This window comes from Typha latifolia, chromosome 15 (assembly GCF_019914945.1).
Source record: "Typha latifolia isolate L0001 chromosome 15, TyphaL0001v2, whole genome shotgun sequence".
In the NCBI taxonomy this organism is placed as follows: domain Eukaryota; kingdom Viridiplantae; phylum Streptophyta; class Magnoliopsida; order Poales; family Typhaceae; genus Typha; species Typha latifolia.
In genome coordinates this window covers 9,112,714-9,133,149 of record NC_133100.1, presented here as the reverse complement: position 1 = coordinate 9,133,149, position 20,436 = coordinate 9,112,714, and the positions used below count along the sequence as shown (strand labels likewise).

At 43.6% G+C, this 20,436-nt stretch overlaps 2 protein-coding genes and 2 long non-coding RNA genes across 7 annotated transcripts; 1 reads left to right on the top strand and 3 right to left on the bottom strand.

Moving 5' to 3' along the window:
* Positions 1–2,063: 2,063 nt before the first annotated feature.
* LOC140802379 (uncharacterized) lies at positions 2,064–3,686 on the bottom strand. Of its 2 annotated transcripts, none has more exons than XR_012111642.1 (2): positions 3,150–3,686; positions 2,064–2,955 (listed from the first exon to the last, which is right to left on the bottom strand). It is a non-coding gene; the product is annotated as an uncharacterized lncRNA (long non-coding RNA). The 2 variants fall into 2 exon arrangements; XR_012111643.1 differs by having other exon boundaries at positions 2,064–3,060; positions 3,150–3,279.
* A 28-nt stretch (positions 3,687–3,714) lies between these two features.
* On the top strand, positions 3,715–5,132 carry LOC140802378 (uncharacterized). Its single transcript, XR_012111641.1, has 3 exons — positions 3,715–4,568; positions 4,652–4,725; positions 4,812–5,132. It is a non-coding gene; the product is annotated as an uncharacterized lncRNA (long non-coding RNA).
* Positions 5,133–11,488: 6,356 nt separating this feature from the next.
* LOC140801851 (uncharacterized) lies at positions 11,489–14,976 on the bottom strand. Of its 3 annotated transcripts, XM_073157193.1 has the most exons (3): positions 12,955–14,976; positions 12,806–12,857; positions 11,489–11,776 (listed from the first exon to the last, which is right to left on the bottom strand). In XM_073157193.1, exon 1 carries the CDS (start codon positions 14,502–14,504, stop codon positions 13,164–13,166), a length of 1,341 nt encoding a protein of 446 aa, XP_073013294.1. In that variant the 5' UTR covers positions 14,505–14,976; the 3' UTR covers positions 11,489–11,776; positions 12,806–12,857; positions 12,955–13,163. The 3 variants fall into 3 exon arrangements, with proteins under 3 accessions (XP_073013294.1, XP_073013291.1, XP_073013292.1); XM_073157190.1 differs by having other exon boundaries at positions 12,806–14,976; XM_073157191.1 differs by having other exon boundaries at positions 11,489–11,767; positions 12,806–14,976.
* A 303-nt stretch (positions 14,977–15,279) lies between these two features.
* Positions 15,280–18,377, bottom strand: LOC140801850 (pentatricopeptide repeat-containing protein At2g03880, mitochondrial-like). Its single transcript, XM_073157189.1, has one exon. The coding sequence runs from the start codon at positions 18,311–18,313 to the stop codon at positions 15,524–15,526; it is 2,790 nt and encodes a 929-aa protein (XP_073013290.1). The 5' UTR covers positions 18,314–18,377; the 3' UTR covers positions 15,280–15,523.
* Positions 18,378–20,436: the final 2,059 nt, after the last annotated feature.

The following is a 20,436-nucleotide window of genomic DNA, read 5'->3' as shown; positions in this document are numbered from 1 at the left end:
CAAAATGGTAGTGAATACTCCACTTAAATGGGTCATAAATGTGAAGTATATATAAGAGAGGATGGTTGGAGGACACGTCACATCTCGTCCCATCACTCTATTTAACGAGCCCACTCGGAACTTGATTGGTCATGAAATGTTATGTCACGGCCGGCGGCCTTAACGCTGGTAACGTGGAAGATTGGAGTGTATATATATATATATATATATATATGCTCGATAGTAGATAGTACAGTATCCAGGCCAAATATAGAACTACTACTACTACTACTACTACTACTACTACATGTGTGATGTGTCTGATTAATAATTAAGCTTCTCCATCGTCATCCATCACGACGAGGTCCATGAGGTAGCAATGTCATTTAAATCCTTTTTGAACAGCAACAACAACTCTTTCATTTGTGCAAATATGGTAGGTTTAGGCCAACTATAATTGACTCCGCCCTGAATTTGGGCCCACCTGTGGCTTAATAATCTGAGAGTTTGTTGGGATATTTTTTTGGTCCTAAACCAAACAATAAGTTGAGGACGAAATTTGGCAACCAAGCCCATGTACGAATCTAGTGGGCTTGGATTGATGTTCGTTAACTGGGTACAAATTAAGGTATGGACTAACCCAACTACTGATCTTCTACTAGTCTTCTACTACCAAAGAGAGACGTACAAAGAAGAACAAAAGTGGCTCTCACAATTGTTTTCGGGCCCGGTAGGAGAAAGAAATTTCAATAACGAAAGCTGCTATCTCGAAATGCCTGCCCATCTCCTCCACTCCTATCCCTCGCTCTCCCACTCACAGCTGCAATAAAAATAAAGCAAAGGCATATCTCCGAGTTGGAAAGAAAACTATTATGTGATCCCCTCATCGATCTCATAGTGTATATATATTTAATAGTGCTCCATCCACAAGATCTCCTATATCTTCATTAATATGTTTATATTTATGTTTTATATAAGCATACATTAATTCCGAGGAATATATGACACAATCTCATCCATGTTATAGTAATGTGGTAAGACCTCGCGCATATATTGATATATATTATATGCTCGAGCCACTCGAACAAGGTTCTTCTTAATAAATTATTTTTGTCCAGAGCCCAACATATATATATATATATAGATAGATATATATATATAATATCACTGCTACTTTAGAATATCATCCTTTGCGCATGCAATCCTGGATCATTATAACCTATATATCACTGTTAAACTACTAGATAGATATGGGAGAAGATGGATATTGGATTGGACTGCATACTTATTGGATGAAGGAAGAAGATAGGAATATGGATGTGAACGGATGAAACCAAATCAGTTACGTCTTTTAATTAGTTTAACTGAAGACCAAAGCGCGTCCGATCCTCATCTAGTTATAATTAATTAATTCACACATAGGAAACAAAAGGCAGAAAGGTACCTGTAAAGATTTAAAGGAAATTTACTGCGGGTTTCATTACCCTGGCACCAAGCTAAAAGTGACATGAGTTACAAATTAAAATTGACACCATTAATGTCATGAGTAAATTTCTTACATTAATTAAGTAAGATATAAAAAAGATTCATCATTTTATTGGGTAGTGATGTGATGTGATAAGATGTGATGAAAGTAAGCACTACCCAAATGGAGCACTATCTATTTGTCTGAAATATGAAGTGTAATAAGATCCCCTCCTCGGAAGACTAAAGTCTACCTCTTCTAAGATGCGTCCAAATATGTAGACAAAAAGGACAACCCATCTTTAGTCAATTTCCGCACATAGACTAACTATGCAGGTCCACTTGCATGCATTTTACTACGAGTGTAAACCAGCCGAGCTTGATCAAGTCCGGCTCTAATTAAGTTTGGATTGAAATAAATTTTGAGTCTATCTTTATGATTAAGCTTGAATTAAAATAATTTTAATCGAGCTAATTTCGATCTTAAACGAGCTGTTCAATTAGTGATTTTAAGTCTTATCAATTTTAAATTATTTTCGAGCCTAAGCAAATTTGAATTAATTTAGGCTTGAATCAAGTTTGAAATAAAATCTAATTCAACTATAAAGATATAAATATTATCAAAATATAAATTACAAGCAATAAAGATAAATGGGTTAAAAAACTACAAGCAACCAAAATATAAATTACAAATAACAAAAATAATTGTGTTAAAAAACTACAAGCAACTAAAATATAAATTACAAACAATAAAGATAATTGTGTCAGAAAATCAAAGATGGTTGTGCCGGCGGCGTATCGGCACGTGGCACAAGGGGTGCCGCACGACACCCCTCCTAATAGCTTCGCCATCGACCTTGTCGTCGAGCTCGCTGTCGCCGTCGCCGCTCGCCCAAGCTCACATCGGGTGCCCTAGCCGAGGGAGGGGAAGAAAGAGATAGAGAGAGAGAAGGTTTATCGGTTAAATCTTAAGTTGAGGATCTGAATTCGAAATGTGTAGAGGGGGCTTTACCACCATCCTCCATTCCAGATGAGCTTACCGTTGGAGGTTCTATGCTGACTGCTATCCTTCGCACGAAGGTTGTGGGTAACCTTAACCCCTTTTTCTCTTTTAGTGTGTAGAGGGGCCTTGCCACCATCCTCCGCGACGGTGATGGTAACTTCGTTGGGCGATTGCGGCACCCCTTCATCTGCACTCTAATCCACGAGCCTATCGTCTCTCCCTCCTGCCCCTGAGGATAGTTGCTGCTAATACTAGGGCCTCCACCTTCCTGGGTATCCTGGACCTGAGGTCCCCTTGATTGTGGCAACCCTCCCGCAGCAGTCCCAACCGTCGAAGCAAGATCGCATGCCACAAGCATGTGCCCAAGACGCCCACATCTAAAGCATATTGTAGGAATATTTTCATAGGCAACCGGTTGGAAATTTTTCCATCTAGCCGGGCTGATCCAAGTGGATAGCTTCAGAGGGGCAGTGAGATCAATTTCAATGCAGACACGCGCAAAGTGGCCCCTAGTCATAGTGTAAGCATCAATTTTGATAGGCCTTCCAATATTAGAGGCATATTAGAGGCCGCATCTAAGAGGATGTCCTCATGCCAGTATTTATTTGGCAGCCCTATGAATTGGACCCAGACCAGGGTGGTCTTAATTTCCTCTATAAGTGGTTGGAAATTCGGCTCCAAGGAATTAAGTTTAAGATCATACCTCTAACGTCCATGGTCCATGGCCCCCCTGTGAGGACGGCGATCATGTCAGGTTCAGTGTCAAACTTGAATGTGAAGTACCCCGCGGCCATGTCGATCACCTGTAGACCTCCCTCCGGTTTTTATCTCCTGATAGTCTCTCTGATAAGGTAAGCTAAAGGCAGGGGGCGTTCGAGAAATTTCCCGATCAAGCTGAACCTCCATTCTGAACAACTGATTTGGAGTTTTTGAGGGTCAATGTCCACCGATCCAGAGGTGTTGCTCCATCTTTTAAGTATCTCCCCACTTGACGAGCCCGATGAGCGATTTCCAGTTGCATTTTTCGATTCCTTGAACAACTGTGCCCAGGAGGTGGGTTTCTAGACTTTGGAAATCCTATTGGTCCCTTTATTAACTTTCGCATTTGCAACTCCACCCACCCCGAGAGTGGGATTACTCCATCGGCATCCACCATATGATTGGGGTGTACTCCATTTGCATTTACAATTCCTCTAGCAGGCGAGAGACCGTAGGGAGGTGCAGCACACTGAGCCATGAGATATGAGTGTAAATATTGCCTTAACTTTTTTTTGCACATGTTTCAGCTGCATGTAAATTAGAAAGGGTACTTAACACCTAACGTGAGTCTTGGTTAGACATACGCCTTACGATGTAGTTGATCAGTCCATACGTATATATGTATATATATATATATATATGTGTGTGCATATGCATACTTTGAGGTTGACTATTAATTAAACTGCATGATTTTGAAAAGAAGGTAATCTAGCTCCATGTTAGTTATAAATATGCATACATAGTAACTCTCGAATAAGTAAAACAGTAGTTTGGCAAGATGCATGGTCCAAAGTTAATTTTGACTCGCCAAGAAGTATACCAAGAATTCTGCCACCTATATTGCTACAAGTATCGTCACTCCTATTCCCATATGTCAGTTTCTTGGGCACACTGACACAGTTGGGGCTTCTCCGAGCACCACTGGCTGTATTTTTCTCTTCATTTCACACCTCCGTTCTTTTTCTTTTTACCTTTTTCCCTATGCATAATATATATGGCTAATTAAATAAAATTGGCGTGGTTAAGACCCACTAATTACCTTTTATTAATCAAATTTCCAACTCTAGCGAATGGGCCCCACGCGCACTTCAGAAGTATAGGTGACAACAGCCCTCCTGCTTTGGGTTTCTGTCTTTCTGATCTCATGTGAACTTCTCAAGTGCGCATGCATTTATTTATATATAACCTTCACCTTCACCCCCTCCCCCCCCCCCATATACCATATCTCTCTCTCTCGCTAAGAAGAGAAACATGAAGCATACCATCCAGCCTCATGGGGTCCTTCCCCTTATTTTCCTACTCATCATCACCCTCTCCCTCCTCTCCACAAGGGCTTCTCGTCACTTGCTGTCACCACACAAAGGTAAACTTAAATAATTGATCTCCTCTTTTCTTCTTCTCATCATCACCTTTATGTTCTTTCTCTCTTGCTCCTCCTGTAAGCAGAAGATTTGAAGGTTGGTAACATCGAAAAGGACGTTGTTCATGAAGGAAAGATAGATAGAGATGAAGCTTGGGATGTAAGTATACTAAACCTCTTCTCTTTTGAGTTTCCATTTGATCTTTTGGACTCTATGAGTTGTGTGTGTTTTCTTCTATGTATCAGTTGATGGGATTGGAGGGTTGCGAAGATGGAAACATGGAATGCCTGAAGAGGAGGGTGATTTCTGAGGCACATCTGGACTACATCTACACGCAGAGCCATAATAACCCATAGAGCTAGAGGAAAAAGAGACGAACGAACAAGGAGACCAAAGCACCACCTAGAATTCCCAAGATGCTGTCTGAAGTAATATAATATATAACTAACGTTTTTGAAATATTTCTCACTTTATTCTGTCATATAATAATAGTAGGAACTGTAGTTGGCCGATGTTTTTTATTACAAATTTAGTAGTATATATTATATATGGATTTTAGTTACAAAGTAATGTCGGCATGATGTGAAGCAACATCCCATAACATCCCACACTGACATTAGTTTCCTCCAAATTTCTTCTGCCTCGGCTTTTTGACACTCGAGACTTGCTTGTTTCTGTTGTTCTTTCCCCCAGGGTTATAATACAGTACGTAGTACTTGAATCGCCTGCTAATGAAGCTAACCAGATGGATCTAAAAATCGAGATCATCTAACGAACTCTTCACATATGGAGACATTAATTACAAAAAGAAAAAAGAAAAAAAAATGAAACACGGATGGATGGATCGATCTTTTAAATCATATAACTTAGAAAGCTAAGTCGATAAATATCTCTCCCACCACTTCTCTCTCTCTCTCTCGCACAAACAAAGTAGTCTCGGTCAACTATTATTAATCAAAGAGAAGACAAACTTTCCGTAGCTAGAAAAAAGAAAAGTAGTCAGCCCATTAACTGTAGCTCCATCGGTGCGATGCAGCTGTTGGTGGAGCTGCAGGGCAGGGCGGGAGTGGGGGCAGCAAACGCGTACCATATGTAGGGATTAGGATAAGCTTCTCACGTCGATAGGTCTAAGCCTACTCCTTTCCAGGCTTATGAAGAGAAGACTAATCATTAATTAGAGAGTGGTTTCAAATCCAAATAAAGCAGGGGAGCATGGGCGAGCAAGAAGAACTCATCAATCCAATCTCATGGTAGATGTGGTCCTCCTCGTTGAGTCAAAGCTACCAACTTCTTGCCACCTAATTAACCAAACCACATTTGGACACCTCACGGGTATGAGCTGATAAGGACACACACCTTCGCCTTACAAAAGGAGTTCAAATTAACGGGGCATGTATCTATCTACACGGTAATTGGTAATTGAATGAGGGAAGACCAAAAGAAGAAAAAATAAAAATAAAAGGAATCAGAGAAACTATATTATATTATATTATATTATATGATTACAAGACCATACAAAGAAGGTCGCCATCCTGGAAAGGAAAGATACATTTACTAGACCCGAGACATGCCCCATACGTTGCCTTTCTCAACGAGGATTAGATTCCTGATCACTGCCTTTCACGAAACTCATATATATCGATCCAAACTTAGAGGGGGGGATGCATGCTAATGGTTAAACCAAGCAGTGAGGAATCATGTGAAAGCCACAGCGGTAGTAGATTAAAAAAATAAAGGTAATCATGTCTTTGTCCACTCAGGCTTTAGCCTTACTCATTTCTTTCCATCTCTTGGGTTGGGAATCAAAATATTTAAGATATATAAGCAGAGACAACACTCGAGCACATAGAGATCATCTTGCGATCTCAAACATAAGTTTTACATAATCACAGAAAATATAACTGCATGAATTGCTAGTGTTTTAAATAAGACGAATATTAGAAGCAAGAGTTTTTTATTATTTTAAAAAAAAAGCTTACTTCTTAATATACAACTAATTACCTAGTAAAAGGCAATAAATTGAAATCTGGATTTTAAAAAACGTGAAGGCTCTTGTTTCTTGAGGGCTACATTTTATAAGCGTCTTAATCATGTCAAATTCCCAACGTTCTTGAGGGTAAACGTGTTATTGTTTACAACCTCCACTTAAAACTAAGCACCGGTAAAACTTACCATATGGATACTTTGTACGACCTCTTCACGCTCCTGCTAAGAAGAAACGCTCCATCCGTAGATTCTTCCAAATGATCCACGGTGGACCTACGAGAGTTTTCCGTCGCCATCGCTATCATCACCATCACCGTAACCCTAATCTCCGTCACCTCGAAGGATAAGATATCAATTTGGCACAGGAATTGGAGTCGACGACCGACTCGAAAGCGGAGGAGACTAATCGAATTGGAAAGGGAAGAAGGATTTGGGAGGATAGACCTGAGACAGAGCCGGCCCAAGTTTTATTGGGCTGGATTACCAAGTTTGGGCTGCCAATTTTTAGTGCTAAGGACCGTGTCGGGGTTGAGAATTTATTTTTGAGATTAGATATTGAATTTGCTATGATAGATATTAACGGAATTTAAGAATTTTTCTACACACACACATATATATATATATATATATATTATAGCTCAGTTACGAGTTAAGTTTAGCATCGATACTACCAACTCATTTAGTTCCTTGTATATATATATATCGAACGAATGCTGTGGAAATGATCAGCCTATGTAGTACTTGCAGGCCATAAATTAATAAAGATAGGAGATCATGAGAAGGGCTCCTTTTGTCCGCCACACTTTATCGTTTGTGTGTGTGTATGTGTTGGCCTTCGCTTTTTTTTCCTACCATGTTGCATTATTGACCTATTAATCTATTATCATTTTCATATATGGTACATGCAGTCTCTATCGACACGAGGTTTCAATGACAATGACAAGGTTCATGGTTGACAAGAGAGGTAAGATGGGTACTCACTCGTCTCTCTCTCTCTCTCTCTCTCTCTCTCTCTCTCTCTCTCTCTCTCTCTCGAGTCTTGTCCCATTAAATTTCATGATCCTTGAGCTTCTAATTTTCTCAGCTGCGTTTCGTCGTTGTGCCCAAACTATAATAATGAAATGCACGGGCGTCACACATTTTAAGAAGGACCGGAATAAACTATCACAAATAATTACAGTACAAAGGATGAATATGGAAGTTTATATAATTTGGTAGAGTGAAACAGTCGGGGAGGGGGTACAAGCATTAGGTAAAGCTACCACACCACACAGGACCACCTCCTTTGTCGGATCTTGATGGATTACTATACCAGTACAGATATAGTAACAATGCTATATATATATATATATATACGCGTTAAATAGCATTCATCCCAACATATCTTAAATTCACAATAAGTAATCGCGCAACATGTGAGTCAAAAGGTAAGCTATAATAGCAGAAATGTTATACTTGATAGTACATGCATGAGATGGGGATAAAATAAATAATGAAGACGTTACCTAGCTGGTGGCCAGGAATTGAGATAAATAGAATAATTAAGTTTGAAAAACATTTGTTATAGTAGAGTCTTAGAGAGCGCATTAGTCAATTTTAATTGCATCGAGGAGAGAGGGAGAGCTGGTGAAGCATGGGGAAGGCCGTCCACACTCCACAGTGGCGAAGGTCGAATCTCCCTTCCTCCCCCATCACCCAAACGGACGTACTTTACTGTCATCTCTCCTTTTCTATTTTTTTTTATTTAAAAAAAAACTTTTTCTTCCTTTTTTGCCCCTCTCCGTCATCGAGAGTCCGCCCTCCCACTCCCAGAGTTATATGTGGCGACACGTTCCAACCTGCCACCAATTAAATCCGACCACGTTAATACCTCGACACCTCAGCAACAACTGACACGGGAATTGCCAAATCACTCAGTAAATTATAAGCAAAACTATTTAAAATTGTCGAAGAATTAATTAACTTACACCCAAAGTAAAATAAAATCAGGGAAGTAATTGATAATCTTTGGGCTTTGGCAATTTCACAGACTAAAACCCCATTCTCACGCCTCCTCTCTCTCTCTCTCTCTCTCTCGGTTCGTTTGTCTTCCTTTCATCTCATCCATCGTCTGACATCGCATCTAGTGCAGTAGCCTTTTTTCCGTCGTTCTTTATTATTACAATTTCGAAAGGAGAAAAGGAAATAAATAAATAAAATCAAAAAGAAAAAAAAAAAGAAAAATCTTGGCTGCTGTCGCGATGAGCAGAGGAAGAGCGGAGCTCGAGACGAGAAGCTTCAATTCGCCGTCGATGGCGTCGTCTCCTCTTCCTCACCCCAACCGCCACAGCCCCTTAGAGGTCACCACAGTCCGTGTCGGAGCCTCCAAATCCCAAGCCAGCCTGGCCAGGATCATCGCCGTCATCTCCACCGTACGTCCTCCTCCAACTCCTTCCGATCTCGAGCCCCTAGCACCTCGCGGCGGAAATCCCGAGACGGGCTTGCGCGTCGATCTGAGCCTAAGATTAGGCCTCCCTCACGAGATCGGACGATCGGCGATCGTGGAGGGAGGAGGCGAGGCCACGGCGCACAGCGTCGTAGGTGATACACGTGCGTCCGGTGAGGTGACGGCGATGGAGGATTCCGTCTTGGCGGCGGAGTCCGCCGGGGCCAAGAGCTCTGAAGGCGAATGCGATCCGAGCCCGAAGGAAGAGGTGGACCTCAGCAAGGAATACTCGGAGATCACAAATGTTCCAGAAGAAGAGGACGCTAAGGAGGAAGAGGCGGTGGTCACGGATGCTATCGAAGGAGAAGAAGAAGAGGAGGAGGAGGATGAGGAGGAGGAGGAAGAAGAAGAAGGGGAAGAAGGAAGGGGAGGGGTTGAAGATGGCGGGGAAACGAGTAAGAGAGGGAAGAGAAGCGAGGGTTATCTTGACCTTCTCCTAGAAGCGGTTCGAGTGGTTCTCGGCGGCTTCTTCGATGAAGAGAAGGAGACAAAGGAGGAAGAAGAAGAGGAGAAAGTCGAGGAGGCTTCGACGGCTGCGGTGGTGGAGAAGAGGGAGAGGAAGGAGAGGAGTACTGGATCGAAGCGGACGAGGGAGGCGAGCTGGGTGCCGTTGGATGTGTACGAGGACACAGCCCCGATCGTCCGATCGAAGCGTGGTAGGAACCAAGCGCTCCCGACCCGGTATCGCGACTCAGTCCTGGAGCCATGGACGAAGCCGCCCACCGTGTCCCGCCACGGTCGTGCGGCGAAGCACTGAAGAGTGAAAGACCACCTCGGGTAAGTGTACCGCGAAATCCCAATTCCTCCGTGGCCCCGGGTTGGGCCACTGCTACTTCGATACCTTTTCCCCAAGTCGTACAACTCTCACGCCCTTCGCTTCTCTTTTTGTTATATTTCCTGTCTTTTAATTTAATGTTAAAAAAAGAAAAGAAAATGCTGTTTCTTTTTTTTTTTTAATTTTTTTTTTTTTTGTTACTAGTATAACGTAATGGTTCTATCTAATCTATTGTCATCCATCTATATCCTATTCTGTACTAGTAGGATAGCATAATAGCATAATCTTGCTGTTTCTGGCTTGTGGATCTCGTTTTTATTTTTTTCTTTTCTTGCGGCGCATATATACTATTCGTGTGATGGATTAATGTTGTGGGTCAGGAGGATGTGCCTAAGACTATAGAGTAATCGATAGACAGATGGGGAAGTTGATAGAATTTACTTTGATTATATAGAGAATTTGCCTGAAACTTGTCTATGATCCCAGCATCAAGCTGAGGGCGTTCGTCAAAGCATAATATTCTGGCAAAGCCCAGACAAATTTGATATCTATATTTGCCAGAGTGCAGTCACAAGCATAACTGAACAATGCTGTCGACTACGTTACACAATACGGATAAGATTCAATGTCCTGTCGTTTGTGGGTACCGCTGCATTTAATATTAGGAATGACATTAGGAAGCCAACCTAAGATCTCTCCTCACAACGTCTTCTGTATTGGTTAGAACATTTTGTTGCATCGACCAAGTGGCACACCCTCACCACCTGCTTGATGTGATCTCAATTCTCAAAGAAAAGCATAAATACAACTTGAGAAAAGCCTCGAGAATTTTTACTTGACATCCACATCGATTACTGTAAAATGCTAGATTATATACAAGTGCCGCTTTTAATTTGCAAAACTAGATTATATATAAGATGCCAAGGCTAGCCTCGTGCACTGAATCTTAATGCTCACAAATAATGTTCCACTCTAAAACGATGAAAAGCCGCCTATTAAGTTGTTAATAAATCAAGGTACTGATACTGTCAGACAACCCAACTTCTGCTAACAAACAATTTAGGATTCTAATATTTCTCACAAGTCGCAGCTCTCAATTGTAATGTAGTCTTATTGATGCACTAGTCTCTTTATACTTTATACCCCTTCATTTTGCCTCAATTTATCTAACTTTTGTGGTTGATTCCTCCAACCTTTGAAGCCCTACGAGGAGATGAGAAAAGGAGATCATTACTACTACTCCCAAAAGTGAGCCATGGGGTGGGTGACGTAGAGCAAAACAAGGCATTCGGGAGGTACGTTATAATAATTCTAGTTAGCAAAGGAATGATAAGTGGCCCCACCAACACGCATAGATAGCCTTTCGGCTAATTTGATTATCCAATTCCATGTTGAAGGATGTTCTTATCCTCTTTGATGATTCACCACGAACAAAGACAAATGACCATCCGATGATGAGAATTTGAGGTGGGTGCCCCCATTCATTGAATGCCAAGAGAGCATTCTTAGTTCCTACCGGCAGACCGGCTCCAACTGGAAGTTGCAATGTACAGTAGAATCTACGAAACATCGCCTATAGTTCTAGAAAAAAAAGAAATACGAAAGAAGACATTAGAAATATTGAAGACTAAAAATGAGTGCCTTAATGCACAAGTCTCTTGCCAATGCAAATATACTGAATAGGGAAATAAATATGCAACTTTAATAATTTATTCAAGAGGTTGCTTTCGATAACTTGAACCAGCTCTAACGGGAAACACAATGCGTAATAACAACCCTTGTCATCAGACCAATGGCAACTTGGTAAAGAATCAGGATACTGATGACAGAAAAAAAAAAATACTTCGAGATGAAAGGAATCTGAAAGGATGTACTTCATTACTACTGCAGTTGCAGGGCAGGAAAGATGCACCGGTATAGTGAGTCCAATACTCCATAGCCCCAAGGCCGTCAACCTGAAAGAGCTGAACAGAGTATTTATTAGACAGGGATATAAAATCATCACAGTGACCAGATTTTCATTGAAATTGAATGCACGAAAGAGAGATGATGCATTATTCATCAAGTTGCCTCGCGGACAGCAAACTCGGCACGTGGATCATGTGGCTGGTAAACATGGATCATTTTAGCAATGGGCATTTCTCGGGCAATGACTCCTTTAAGTCCGATCGTCCAAAGAATAAGCTTAGTCCAATTAAAGCTACAAGGGTTTTAGTTCCATACAGTTATAACCACTACTCAATATGGGAGCTTCCCCACAAAATGGTCTTTAGAAGACACTGAAAGAAGAAGGGGGCCATTGGTTGTTGAAGTGGGACACAGCCATAGCCACTACTCAAATTGGGAGTCTCCACAAAGCGGTCTTTAGAAGTATCCAATATTTTCTGAAGGAAGAAGTGGGGCATTAGTTGTTGAAGTGAGACTTCTGGATATTAGACCATCTATTTTCTAACTACTCACTCCCTGAATCCCAACTTTCCTCCCAACCCAGGGGGGGGAGTTTGCCTTCCCCAGTTCTTTTACTGTTTGCCTTCCAAATCTCCATTCCCTCTCCACTGGCTGTTTTTTTTTTCTTCTCAAAATCACATGTTTATACCAAAAAAGATATTAGGAAGTTTCACTCCTCTCAAGCAAACACTGAGTAATAGTTAATGAATTAGAAACATCAAATAACCAACAGATATCCAACGATCCAATATTTTTAGTTTGAAACAATTTCGATATTAGAAATCAAGTCTAACATTGTTGATATCAGTGCTGAATACTAGATCAACAGCTTAAGGCCCCCATCCAATAATAATAAAAAAAAAGTGTCAAGTCAGAACGATGGAGAGAAGTGTCAATTCAAGTTCATTAGAGAAAAGCAAACAAAACGAGAACAGAATTGATAAAAGATAGAGAAAAAGGTAAAAGATGATCAGTTGCTCATATAAATATATCAAATATGGAGGCAGAATAAGAGAATATAGGTGTTCTGTAGATGCAGATTTTACCTTGATCGTTGCCCAAAGTATAAACGACCTTCAACTGTCCACTGCTCCAAAACTGCTCCCTTGTTCAAGACCAACTTAACACCATTACATAACCTGGGATAACCAAAAGCACAGCAAAGATATTGAAAGAATCACATAATTGAACTGACCAAGACGCAATTATCCGCTTCTGCAAAGAAGGCAGATGTTATATCAAATGTTGCGAATCATCAAGTACATATAAGAACTTTTGACTGAGCAGAAATACTAAGCTTTCTCCAAGACCACTGATTTAAGTGATTCTTTCTATGAACAAGAGAAGGTGGCAAGGACGAAGGACTCCTCTTTGCGAAACAAAACTGATTCAATCATTGTGCTCTCAAAAGATTTTCTTTATACAACTTATTAATCCTTTGCCAACAACTTCATTCAGTTTCACAGGGATTGATCCTCCACTCTCAATGGTATCTGTTCCAACTGGTGAGGCCGTGGCCATAAGAACAAGATTTTCGCCATTTCCAACATCTAATTCATATAACTCGCAAAAAACCTCACGAAAAGTTGCAACCATCCTTCCATAGAAAGATCCATCTGAAGGAATAACGTTCACTACTACAACTCCCTGCTCATGAACAGCCGACTTCACAGCCAAAATAACATTCATTTGCACAAACTCCAGTGGTGGTGCACTTACGCCATTCGTAGCATCTCCAGCATCCAAATCCACCATAATGGCATCAAAATCGGAAGAATTATTGATCATTTCAATTCCATCACCGACACAAACACGAAGGAACTCATCTTCTATCAACCCAAAATGCCGCCTTGCGACGCCAAGAACGACATCATCTGCTTCCACGCCCAGTACATCAAAACCAAACTGGGTTCTTAGAGACATGAGAAGAGCACCACCGCCGACTCCAACACAGAGAGCTTTCGGTCTCAAACCCAACCGAACTCGCTCCTCGACAGCCGTGGCAATAAGAGACAGGCCCGCGACCATCGGCGCGAGGTAAGGCTGCACCAGAGATCCCACCTCCGGCCGCAATGACCCAAACTCCAATGTTGAAATAGACGACGAAGAACTTTGTGGAAGAAGACGCACCTGGGTCTGAACGAGATTGGGCATCCGCTTAAATCGAAGCCTCCGCCGTAGCTCCGGAGGGCTCGGCGAGCGATCAATCGCCACGTCCTCCACCAGCATCTCCCCGACGACGGGGCCGACTAGGGTTTCAACCGGGACGATCCGAACCACGTCGTCGTCGAAAGAGAGGAAGGGGATTTGGGGTATGCCGTCGACGAAGCTGGCCTTCGGGCAGAGAGCAAGGAGGAGGGGTAGAAGGCTACTCTGGAGAGCATCCGAATCCGGATCCGACTCCGACTCGGGTAGGGGACTGGAATAGGATGTGAGAGTAGCTGGTGAACTGGACGGGGTGTTCCCGGCGAGGACGAGGCGGGACAAAGGGAGGTCAAGGGAGAGGAGGAGTTGGAGGTGGCCGGGGGCGGTGGAGAAGATCCAGTCGTCCTCGCGGCCGAGGGGAACGAGCAACGCGGCGATCTGAGGGTGGGATGAGGATGGGGAAGGCGAGTCGAGGACGGCGATCCGGAGCGGGTCGCCGTAGGGGTTAGGTGGGTCGGGAAGTGGGTTGGGGAAGGTGAAGGAGAGGAAGCGGGAAGGTCGGAGGTGTTCGAACTCACCGGGTTCCAGGCGGGAGCCCATCGTTTTATTCCGAATGCTGGCGAGGTACTACCGGGTTTATAGTTCATAAATAAATGGACCAAGTTAATCTCTTCTGGGCCATATCTCTGGTTAAAAGCACCGCCCCATTCATAAATTATAAGAGGAGAAAGGCTTTCTAAATTTATTATAAACTCCTAATAATCCTTTTCTCCACCATTTTTTTCTTCTTTTTTTTCCAACCAAATCCCAGCTAAACCGATCGGGAGCACTCGTATACGATGAGCCTCTTTAATCGTCTGACGATTATCGCATTTGGCCACCAAATTCGAATTCTTGGAAAAGCTACTAAGATCCAACACAATTATTATGATGCAACGAAAAGAACACATAGATGATATAATAAAGTGGGCATTACTTTCACTGAGATGGAATAATATTGCCACACTTTGCAGAGCTAGAAGCGAAGAGATCTTACAAGAATTAACTCTTTTCCTCAAGAAAATGTACTTTTGAAAGTATAGATTCTTCATATTGACCTTTGAATATATTCTACACCAATAAAGTCTTATGATTCATCTAGCATATGAAACCACACAAATAAATGGGAAAAAGGTTTGCTTTCAGGATCTTCTGTTGTACATGGACTGATATCTCTGAGATAAGGCCAACTTGATGAATGGAGGATACCCTCCATTTTCCTTTCCTGAAAACATCCAATGCTTCTTAAGTGTTAATGAAGCACATTTCTTATCCATCTCTCTTCAGAAAATTTCAGCAGCAAATAACTCAAAAGACAGTAAGCCATGAGACTCCCTTGCCAACCAAAGAAATTGAATAACTAATGTCAATATAAACTAATAACACACCAGACGGAACAGAAAAAAAATGCAATAGCTGATCTCTCCAAATCTCATCCAGCGATTTATGGCAGAATCCACCCTGATGAGCTTAAAGCTATCTCCTTGAGTAAAATAGTTCAAACATTCAACTAAAAATATTTGAGCAATAAACCTTATGGAATAGAAATCAATTCTCATTCCACACATATATTCACAAAATCACCAATAGTCTCCACAGGAACATATTCCATCTCTAAAATGGTGAAATCTGTTTCCATCCCTGATGTCAATATCTCTATCGGTGGCCTGGGACACAAACTTGATAAAAGTATGACAATCACCACATATCCTAAGGTTCTTCATGACTTGTATAGGTGTGCCATTTGGTGTAGCGAGGAGGCCGTAAGCAACAGCAAGCTTCTCACTGTGGTGGAGAAGAGCATTCTCCTTCTGCTCTTCATCCACATCATGGAGAACATAATTTGTGTCAGGAACATAACCTGTAGCTCTCAATCTGCTGTACAACTCCTTCAGAATAGCATATATCTCTTCCATCTGCTCGTGCTGCTTATCTCCTGTCACAAATGAGTGCATTTTGTTCTTTATCTGCATCCAGCTGCAGCCTGGCTCTTTTGTTACACCTCGTTCTCTCATAAGTTTTCTCACCTCTTCAACCTCATCCCACATTCCAAGAGAGGAGAAAATGTTCGATAGTAAAACATAATTACCAGAATTCTGTGGCTCCATATCAAAGAGCCTCTCTGCAGCCCTTCTACCAACTTCTGCATTCTGATGAATTCTGCAGGCACCAAGAAGTGCACCCCAAACAACAGAGTCTGGTTCAATTGGCATGTTTTCTATGAATGCTTCTGCTTCATACAGATGACCAGCCCGACCAAGAAGGTCCACCAAGCAGGCGTAGTGCCCTTCTACTGGCATGAGCCCATAGTCTCTGGTCATTGACTTGAAATAATACCACCCTTCATCTACCAACCCAGCATGGCTGCAAGCACACAAAAGTCCCACAAATGTAACCTGGTTTGGCAAGTTTCCTTCAGACTTCATCAGCTCAAAAATCTCAATGGCTTCTCTACCAAAGCCATGCTGAGCACAGCCAGCAATCACAGAGTTCCATGTGACAATGTCACGCTCCTCCATTTGATCAAAGACCCAAAGTGATTCCACACAGCCACACTTGAAATACATTGTTATCAAAGCATTACCCACAAAAAGATGCAAATCTTGGCCTAGTTTGACTGCAAAGGTGTGAATTTGCTGACCTAGCTTAGTGGCACCTAGGCTCCCACAAGTACTTAAAATACTAGTTATTGTTGGTGAATTGGGTAGTACTCCTTCACCCAGCATTTTGACAAAAAGTTGCATTGCTTCATGCCCATGCTCAGCCTGTACATATGCAGATATTATTGACGTCCAAGATACAACATCCCGAATCGGCATCTTGTCAAATGTGATTCTGGCATCCTCTAACATATAATTTTGTGAAAATGCAGCAATCACAGAGTTCCAAGACACAGTATCTCTTGCTCTCATCCGGCTAAAGACTTGAGCTACATCTTCCATGGTTTTGCACTTGGCATACATAGTAATCAAGGAATTATTAACATATGTATTGAACTGAGATCCCGCTTTTATTGCCAGCGAGTGTAGTTGCCTTCCAACCTCGAGAGCTTCAATGTTAGCACAAGCAAAGACACTGCTAGTAAAACTGGAAAGGCTAGGCAACATCCCACTCCTATGAAGCTCCTGCATTAGGTCCAAAGCTTCTTTACTCTTTCCATTTTGGGCATATCCAGAAATCATTGCTGCCCACGAAATTGAATTTCTAAAGGGTGTTCTATTGAAAAGATCTTTTGCTTCATCAAGCATGTTGTTCTGTGCATACCCGGTGATCATGGCATTCCAAGACACAGCATTTGGATTAGGTATCTGTTCAAACAAGAGTCTTGCCTCATGAATCCTGCAATTCTGAGCAAACCCTGTGAGCAGTGCAGTCTGACAAGCAATAGACTTCTCAGGATCTCTCTCATAGAGAGAAAAGGCATCATCGAGGCGTCCAACATGTGATAATGCAGCAATCATTGTCGACCATGAGTACTCATTCCTCTCCCTCATACCCTCAAAGAACCTCATTGCCGTGTCTAATCCATTACTGTCCCTTGTGTACACATTTAGGATTGCAGTCCCAACAACCACATCCCCCTCAAAGTCAGTTTTGAATGCTAGTGAGCGAAGGCTCTCCAACACCTTCAGGTTGCCAATACCCATTACTGCAGAAACAGCAGCAGCGAAGTTGGCCTGGTCTGGTCTCACACCATTGTGGTGCATCTTGCAAAAAACACCCCAAGCCTCTCTATGTTCGTCAATCTGAACATACCCAGAAATCATTACTGTCCAAGAGACCAGATTCTGCTCCGGCATCTGATAAAAAAGGATCTGTGCTTCTCTCATTTGATGATTGTGGCAGTACCCGGTTATCATAGAGTTCCAAGAAGCAATGTTCTTCTCCGGCATTTCATCAAACAACCTCCGAGCCATATTGATGTCTCCATTCTGCACGTACCCACTAATCATCGCATTCCAAGACACAGGATTCCGCTCAGGCATCGAGTTGAAGAGGAACCTGGCATCGCCCAAACGCCCGCACTTGGCATATCCGGAGATCAAGATTGTCCACGTCCTAATGTTCTTCCCCGCGAAGGAGTCGAAGAGAGAGCGCGCCTCCTCAACCATGCTGTTCTGGCAGTAGCCAAAGATCATGGAGTTCCAAGTAACGACGCTTCTGCGAGACATTCCATTGAACAACTCGCGCGCTTCCTCCACATGTCCCAGACGAGCGAGCTCCTGTATCCTGGCGTTGTAAGTGGAGATGTCTAGCACCGGATTCCACTGGCTTGGAAGTGTAGAAGTGGAAATGAATCGAAGAAGACAACGAGCCATTAGAAGGGAAGATAGGTGACAGTTTCTCTTCCATCTCAAGGCAACCACCATGAAACTGGGGAGAGTAACGAAAAGACGGTCGTTGGCCGAGAAATGCTGCGATTTTCCAACTGACCGTAAGTCAATATGTCAATATGACGGTTATGACCCAGATACTGCAGCGGAATAACGAAAAGACGGTCGTTGACCGTGAGTCAATATGTCAATATGACGGTTTTGTCCCAGATACTGCAGCGGAATAATTAAATCGATGACTCCATCATCATTACTGCATGGAGAAGAAGACGACGAAAATAAACTAAATGAGCTCTTGCGAAACAGAAGACGACGGAAATAGGCCCCCAGCCCCTGCTGGAGGAGAAGACGTCCACCTAAGAAGGGCCACGGCGTCCAAGCCAGCCAAAGAGAAGGAAGCCAACCCGCCCCCGGGACCCGAGCAGACAAACCACAGAACCTGGGCCTCAGTAGCAGCCGGCAACAGGCGGCCAAAGGAAAACATAGGGAGGATCCCGGCTGAAATACTTGCCAAACTCAAGCAGCAAACGACTGACTGTGTCATCGTCGACCCCGAGGTGTTGGCCAAATGCAGGGAAAAATGGAAGCGCACCCTCTTTGGGAAGTTCCTGGGCAGAGGACTTCCCCTAGAACGACTCAAAAACATCCTCGCTAGACTATGGTGCGGCATCTCTGGATTCTCCGCCTCTGACATGGATAATGGATTCTACGCGTTCCGGTTCGACAAGGATGAAGACATGGACTACGTGCTGAGCAACGGCCCATGGACGATCACCGGGAAAGTCCTGAAGCTGATACCATGGCAGAACAACTTCAGACCCTCCCTAGCAGCGTTTGACACTGCTCCGACTTGGGTCCAATTCCATAACCTCCCAAAGGAATACTGGGAGTTGGAAGCTCTCATCCGGTAGCGGCTTACTTCGGGAAACCTGCGGGTGTCGACGAAACAACCATGGATCACACCGAAGCCATTTCGCTCGCGTATGCATCGAAATCGATCTCTCGCGGCCGCGAAAACGATAGTGTGGCTTGGCCCAAAAGAAGACGAGCTAGAACAGACGATCATCTACGAAAGTATCCCGGACATACATTACAAGTGTGGAAGGATAGGTCACAAGGAAGAACGATGCAAGGAGCCTAGCAAGGAAAAGGAAACAACCGGAGCGAGCGGTCGGGCGAAGCAACCAAGGAAGAGGTCCTTACGGGTGAAGGAACCACTCCTGTAGGGCCGGAAGCGGCTCCGGCTAGCTCGTCTACGGCCCATGGCTGACGGTGCAAAGGAAGGCCAATAGGAGGCCGCGGGCGAGCAACTAAAAGTCAAGGAGACGGTGCGGCCCGCCCTGTGCGCACCCATATGGCATACCCAACCAAGATTAGGGAGATCACGGCGACGGCAAAAAGCGGCCTGGCTGGCCACCCGGCCAACATGCTCCGTCAAACAACCCTAAACACCACCAAGAGGCCAAGAGGAAACCGCCTAACGGCGGCCCTCGAACAGAGACGGAAAGAGCACTCCACGGCCACAAGCCCGAGCGCGGTGCGGCTCGTACCCCAAGGAAGGCGAAGTACACCAAGAAGAGGAAAGCGGCAAAGCCGCGCCAGGGGAGAACAGCGCCACACACTTTCGAGGCCCTCAAAGAAAGGCGTCCAAGCAAGCTCCTAGACCCAGACGTGAGAGTAACCCTGCTCCATCCATGCAAGCAACCGCCAGGGAGGAACCCACACCCGACACGTGGAATGCTCATTTAATTGGAAGCGATGGCAAGGCGGAAGAAACCGCAGGCTCACATGCATACGTCGAGTCTGTCCAAGCCAGCAGGGTGGCCACCATAAATGGGATTGACATCCGCCTGGGCTCTGGCCACGCTGGGTCCGTTCGCTCCGCGTACGTCAAAACCATCCGAAGCCAGACCCATCCGTCCACGTACCCGCGAGAGATATTTCAAGACGGCATGGCAAGCTTTCGGACCACGCCGGAGCCCTCCAAGGACCCCAGCTCTCAGGCTAGCCACGAAGGATTAGTGCTAACCGTCCGGCAAGCTCTCCTACCGGCCCAACAGCACAATGCCGAATGCAGCATGGACGAGGACGATACCAACTTGCAACTCGCCCTGGTGGACCCAACCACGTCCATGCACTCAGAAGCAGTTTCCATGGAA

Coding starts and splice junctions, on each gene's coding strand:
- LOC140801851 (XM_073157190.1), bottom strand. CDS start 14,504: ATGGGCTCCCGCCTGGAACCCGGTGAGTTCGAACACCTCCGACCTTCC.
- LOC140801850 (XM_073157189.1), bottom strand. CDS start 18,313: ATGGTGGTTGCCTTGAGATGGAAGAGAAACTGTCACCTATCTTCCCTT.